General features: G+C 38.8%; 1 protein-coding gene across 1 annotated transcript in view; it reads right to left on the reverse strand.

Annotated features, from left to right (window-relative positions):
* LOC107757959 (collagen alpha-1(XI) chain-like) overlaps positions 1-7,140 on the reverse strand; it is a 43,996-nt gene that overhangs the window by 21,245 nt on the left and 15,611 nt on the right. Inside the window, exons 2-5 of the mRNA XM_016575570.1 lie at positions 5,980-6,157; positions 4,746-4,904; positions 4,416-4,608; positions 3,779-3,907 (exon numbers count right to left, since the gene is read on the reverse strand). Coding sequence (XP_016431056.1) covers positions 3,779-3,907; positions 4,416-4,608; positions 4,746-4,904; positions 5,980-6,157 — 659 coding nt within the window. The remainder of the gene's footprint in view (positions 1-3,778; positions 3,908-4,415; positions 4,609-4,745; positions 4,905-5,979; positions 6,158-7,140) is intronic.

Genomic DNA, 7,140 nt, shown 5'->3' on the forward strand with positions numbered 1-7,140 from the left:
CTATTCCAAGCTCTATCATTGCAGTCAGCGGGTGTTGCAGTTGAACAGTCCACAAGTCGTCAAATAAAGCTCGCGCATTCATAATAAAACGTGCCGGAGAGTCACGTGACCTCGACCAGCGATGTGGCTGTAAGTTTCTAGGCTCGTCCTCAAATCCCCATAAAGTTAATATATTGAGGAATTCCGTGCTAAGAATCGTACTAATTTGATTACTAATGTCGTCTAGTAAATCTGCAACAAAAAGGGAATGTACAAATTCCCCGGTTAAGAAAAGACCGAAAGAAATCGGAGGCCTATCAACCGAGGAACTCGACGACGCCATCTTAAGAGCTGTTAAACAGGCGCTGACAGAGCAACAACAACACTTCGATAAGGCAGTTCAGGCAGCGGTCAAAGGGGCTGTAGATAACTTGGTGATACCACAACTAACAGATCTGAAATGTCAAGTCAAGCAGGCGAATGAATCTGTCAGCGGTCGTCTCGCATGCGTTGAAGAGCTGGGTAATTCCTTACAAAAAGTGAACTCTCGATTTGATTCCCTCCACGCCACTGTACGAGCTCAAAATCAAGATATTAGAGACCACGATCGACAGATTGTATCACTCTCCGCAAGATTAACGGAGATGGAAGACAGGAACCGCCACTCGAATTTGAGGCTAGTGGGCTTACCAGAATCCGAAGAGGGATCGGACCCGATTGGGTTTCTCAAGACGTTTTTACCGTTGTGGATACCCTCCCTGGCTGGTCGTGAGATCAAAATTGAGAGAGAGCACATCGCCTTTACAACAGCAGGGAAACTGAATCCTCGCGCTCTCGCACTTTGATTTTCAAACTTCAGGATTATGTTGACCATCAGGCAATTCTGAAATGTGCGAGGGAGGCTTACCCTGTGAAACACAAGGAACGGATCCTATCCTTCTATCCCGATTTCAGTAACGAGATGGCGAGAAAGCGGAATTCAACCAAGTTCGAAAGAAGATGACCGCCCTTGGTCTCAGGCCATTCCTCGTTTACCCAGCTGAGCTCAAATTGACACACCGAGGTCAATCTCTGATCTTTAAAACACCACAAGAAGCAGAGAAATTCCTCGACTCCAAGGAGATTCCGGTAACTCCATTAAAGAAACCATCAGCAACAGCTTCGATGATGGGACATCAACGCAATTCCTGGGAAGATGATGGGCAGGAGATGACTAACGTTACCTAGGTTGGAAGTTATGGTACGTTCCCCTGAAAGACATTGTGTGTTTGGACGCTACGAAGGTTCGGTCTGTTTATTTGTGTTTATGTAAATGCATTTGTAACGCACGGGATGTCGTGTGAAGAAATCGGGGAATGAGGAAATTAAGTTAATCGCCGTCTAAAAAGAGTCACGGCTCGTGATTTTGTTTTTCTTTTTTCTTCTCAAGCCTCGGGGTCGCTATACATGACCTGGCGGCTGGTGTACATAGTTATAACTGTCAGCACAATTGTTCGTTTACTTAGGATGTTAGATATCATAAACAATGTCTGGTCACATGGAGATATGCTTTCAAAATCCCATTCTGTATAATGTACGACTACACAGAAAATCTGATGAATGGAAGATGTGTATGTGCTCTTGTTGAAGTTAATAATACTAAGATGCTTTTGGCCTCTGTTTATGCCCCAAATACATTTAATCCATCATTTTTTAGGTCACTGGAAAAAAGTTTAAGCAAATTTCCTGATATACCCCTTATTATAGGAGGCGACTTTAACTCATATCTAGACCCAGTGATGGACCGATCATCTGGGGGACAATCCTCTCCCTCAATTTCGTCACTTGCGTTTAAGACATTTATATCCAATTTAAACTTAGTTGATTTATGGCGCTTTAGAAATAACAATTTGAAAGATTTCTCTTTTTATTCAGCTCGGCATCACACATATTCTAAGATCGATTATATATGTGTTTCACCATCTCCGATTAACAGTATTCCGCATATAACGATGTTACCCATTCTCATTTCTGATCACTCTCCGATACTTTGCAATATTATCCCCTCTACCTTCACTCCCAAGTTTTATAGGTTGCGATTTAATGACAGTCTGTTGACAAATTCAGAATTTATGGTGCAAATTAATCAACAGATTAAGGAGTTCTTGGAGATTAATAGATCACATTGTAAAAATCCACAGATATTATGGGAGACTTGCAAGTGTTTTATAAGAGGGTTTTGTATAGCTTTCTCTTCAAAACTGAAAGCATAGAGAACGAGGTTTATACACTTCTGATAATCCTGTAGATTTGCATAAATGTAAAACCTTTCTTAATAGCATTACTTTACCAAAATTGCAATTGGCAGATATAGATTTTTTGGAGGACCCCCTAACACTGGAGGAGTTAAAGATAGCAGTAAAATCTCTTCAAAAAGGGAAATCTCCGGGCTCAGATGGAATTCCCCCTGAGCTTTATCTCAAACTCACATCACTGGTTTAGCCAATATTGCTGTGTCCGGAGCAATGATATGCTGCGTTCCAATGTGCCTACTTATACTACGCCCTTAAAGTATGTACTGTTTTGGTGAGGAAAAAGTACACACTTTTGAGTGTGTAGTAGAAGAGTAGGCAAGCTTTGGGACATACTATCACGTCATACAATTGCGTCTTTAACTGAGCGCTCTGTCGCATTACATGCACCCTGTCACTGTAAACTGGCCTGTCAATCATCTTGTCATCTTTCATTTAATTTAACTTCCTACCGCATCAGAGAGAAAAGATGTAGCATGTTGATCTGCCAGCCGTGGGTCTTTATGTGGAGAACTCTAAAAGTTAATGGCCAAACGGATGTTTATAAAAGTTCACATTGTTGTTGCAGAGGAAATATAACACAGATAACATGAAATAAATATATATATTTTTTTTTTTTTACCAGGTTAAATGTTGATTATTAGTAACTCAAACCCCTTTATCTAAACTTCTCTACTTAACTGTCGGTTGCGCACATCCACCACGTTTGTAGTTTTTTTTTACACTTTTTATTTGTGTTCGTAGTTCCAAACCGAATCCTTCACCAAAGCGCAATGGGTTGTGGGTAATATTAGCCGTCAAGAGTGTGCATGGATCCACACTTCAAAAATCGACCTGAAATAGTAGACCATCCGGGGATTTTGGCATACTCTTTTCAACATACTATGCTTTGGGACACACTTATTCTAATCTCACATACTATTTATATAGTATGATCATTGGGACGCAGGGATAGCCTAACAGAGCCAGATTTTACAAAGTTTTCAGGCAAAAGGTTGTATTAATTATATTTGGGTGGAAGTAGAGTTATTATTTATTTAAATTGTTAACTAAGTTTTTTCATTAATTTTAGTCAATTTTACTCAAACTAAAATGCCATTTAATTTAAGAAAAAATCTAGTTTTGCAATTTTGCACAAGAAAGTGCAAAATTAACCCAAATATTCAAACATTTTATATATCTCTAACATTATCGACTATGATTGACATTTGAATGACCACATGACCATTAAAAAATCTAATTTAGATTTTTCTCCTTCAAAAATTGTGATTTGTTAATAACTCAGTGTGTTAATTTTCATTAACAGTATGTTTGAATTAAAATAATTTAATGGTCCACGATGCACTTTTTTGGTCTCTTTCCATTGATGATAAAATTTTAAAATCTCTCTACCTTTTCTGCAGTAATTTTACAAGATAAAGACAAAAAAAAAAAAAATCACATCAACTGAAAAAGATCTTACTATTTGTATAACTGCTTTCAAGTACACAAAGTCAACTCAACTCTACCTCAGTGCTACTTTCCGTCTTAAGAAAGCTGCGTCCTTTCATTGGTTCACACAAGTGCTGATGAAGAGCACAATGATCCTTGGCAGCATTTGCATCTCCCATTATGAAGGTCATCTGTCTCAACTCTCCCTGTGAAAACAGACATAGATGTCGAAGACAAATCTGAGCTATGACATCAACCACATAACAAATCCATTAGCTGAGCACTGATTTCACAAGTGTGTTGGTCAAACGTTCACTCACATGCCTCATTGATTTAGGATGAATAGTGAACTTGATACCACAGTCGTAGGCAAAAACCCATTGTAGGCATTTAGTGCCATTGAAACTCTTGGCATGCTGCTCTGTGATCATTCATTTTTAAGTTTAAGTAATTGAGATGATGGTTTTCACAGCTGAAAAGCAAATAGGTGTGGCAGCCAGACACGTTTCCCATGACGCATTGCTTGTGCTACTTTAACAGGATAGCTCTAGTTTCTTTAATAAACATTCTTCTACACACTCTGTTGTAGTAAGACATATTTAGTGTTTAATTAATGACTTTAGGAAAGGCTGGTTGCCCAGGCATGATGGATTCTTGACACTGACTATAGTTATGTGTCTTTCCATTCCCTTGCATATAACAAATGAAGAATACCTCAAAAGGTGTCTCAAATCCCTCCAGGATTCCCCCCATCATCAGCAGGCCATCTGTAGTGATGCCCATGTACGGGTACATCCAGCTCACTTTCTCCACCAGCACACAGTCCACATAGACAGCCAGCCATTCAAATGCAACCCCAACTGAGATCCAGTGCCACTGCGAGTCAGACAGTCCTGACACTGAAAACCTGAAGCCAGAGGAAAACACCTCATGTTCAGAAGACAGCCGTGGTTTCAAATATTAAAGGGAACAATGTTATTTCAACTAAACTTAAAGTAAAGCTTATTGCTCAGAGCAGAGGCATGTGTTAAATGGTGCTTGTACTCATAGACGCGCTGCTGAGTGGTGATGAAGGTGATGCTGTGTGGACCTATACGGATCTGGAGTAAAATGTGATTATAGAAGTTCAGCAAAGTCAACACACTCCGGTCCTCTTCCTGTGAGCTCCGCAATTGAATCAGCACACTGAATTCATCTGCAAAGCTGTGAACACACACAGACACTTTGCTAAGTATCAAGGCAGAAATTATTTCATTAGAAATGAGAGAACTTAAATACATACACTACCATTTAAAACTACAATTGAAGGATTTTGTGTATTTTAGTATAGTTCTTTCTTGTGTAATCAACATCTGATATGTCACCTTGTGACTCTGTATTGATGTAATCTGTAAAGATGTAAACCAAATACACAGGATGGCCCTTCTATCCTGTCTATTGTTAGTTCTCAAGTAGGAGGTCCTAATAGTATCGGTCTATTGTTTGAAGGCCATTTGGTACCAGGTATAAAGTCTGGTCACACAGACAGTACTTTGGGTTAAGATTGTTTGAAGGATGATATGCTAACATCGCTGCTGAAGAACTGCTACCTTCAATAAATTCTTCTCCCCATAAGAACTGTGGTCAAGCTTACTTATTTTATGTATTAGAGAAATCGAATACATTAGCGAGCCACCCAAACCACCGCTCAGCCAATTACAGCAAAATCTGACACCGTCTAATGCCCAACAAGGCTGCATTTATTTGATCAAAAATACAGTAAAAACAGTAAAATTGTGAAATAATAATACAAATTAAAATAATTGTTTTCTATTTTAACATTTTAAAATGTAATTGATTTGTGCGCTGACAAAGCTGAATTTTCAGCAGCCATTACTCCAGTCTGTAGTGTCACATGATCCTTCAGAAATCATTCTAATATACTTGGTAATTTCTTATTATTACAGTTGAATATATCGTGCTGCTTAATAGTATACAGTGACAGGGTTTTTTCTTTTTGGGGGTGGGGGGGGGGGGGGGTGAATATACATTTTAAATGAACAGCATTTATTTGAAAACTTTTTGTATCAATATAAAAGTTCTTACGTCACTTCTGATCAATTTATTGCACCCTTGTTGAATGAAAGTATTCATCATATATATTTAAATCCAAACATTTGAACAATAGTGTAAATTTAAAAAAAATTAAGGTCATTTTTAATAAAATCATACTGAAAAAGAAGAAAAATGCAAAAAATGCAACAACAAAAAAAAGTAAATAAATAAATGTTTGTCAAACCTTCCAAATGCTTCCTGGGTGGGCATAGTGAGTGTGGAATACAGGCCAATGTCCAGCACTGGACATCCCTTGTCCTCCTCATAAAGGGTCACGTTCCTGCTGGTTGGTACTAAGCCTGAGAGCTGCTCAAGTAAATCCACTCTTTGTGTGAAGAGATTCAGATGTGTGTTGAACCCCTCTGTAAAGAAGGGAAAATCAATTTATCAATTCAGCAAGAGACCTGCACAGACACAAATCACATTAAATTAAATGACACTTCATCTGTTATGCATAATACTGCATTTATTAGTGAAAAAAATATTACAGAAGAATAGTGGGACTGGGACATTCAGATGTTGCATCATCCCCTTATTCACCTTCTGACTTGTTTCAGCCTATTATGGGAAAATGGGCAAGTCTCAAACTGTCCAAATCTCCTAACTTTCCCCTTCCAAGCACTATCCACAGATGACCCCATCCTGTTGTGCACAAACACAGTCAGACCCATTACTGATGGATGATTCTGGGGTGAAGCATTCCCATGGAGGGCTGTATTTTTCCCACCTGATCCCCACAGGACATCAAGGGTGAAGAGAGCAAGCCGTTGATTAACTTTCCATCCCTTGCCTGCACAACAGCCAAATAAATCCTACAAGACTCCACTTCTTCATTCTCCCCTTCAAGTACATCTAATAATAAAAGGTCATCCTTCAAAAAAAAACAAAAAAACAAATGTCTTAATGTTCAGACAATAAAACCCACATCAACCATGAAAGCAAGATGGTAATTTTATGATGCAATCTTTCCGTTTTCATTGGATGCCAGCCTCACAATTGTTCCTGCTATTCAAAGAGACAAAAAAAGAAATAAAGGAAGAATAAAAAAACGAAAAGACACAGCTCACTTAAAGGGATGTTGAAAAAAATGAAGAATAACTCTGTATATTTATTTAAAGCTGCAGTCCATAAGTTTTGCCTCTTTGTCGCCATCTCTGTTTGAAAACCTGGAATTGCAGCTGTGTGCGGAATTATCTAGCTTGCGTGGGTTGTGCTCTAGTGCGGCTCCAGCGCGGATGAATCTAATGTTCTGAAGAGTATGTGTGGCTGTCAGTCAACACACCGGTGTGGATATTTACTGTACTTCGCAATCACAGATTCTAGCCTACGTCTTGGAATATATGAC

Source organism: Sinocyclocheilus rhinocerous, unplaced genomic scaffold, assembly GCF_001515625.1.
Source record: "Sinocyclocheilus rhinocerous isolate Xijiao unplaced genomic scaffold, SAMN03320098_v1.1 scaffold1948, whole genome shotgun sequence".
In the NCBI taxonomy this organism is placed as follows: domain Eukaryota; kingdom Metazoa; phylum Chordata; class Actinopteri; order Cypriniformes; family Cyprinidae; genus Sinocyclocheilus; species Sinocyclocheilus rhinocerous.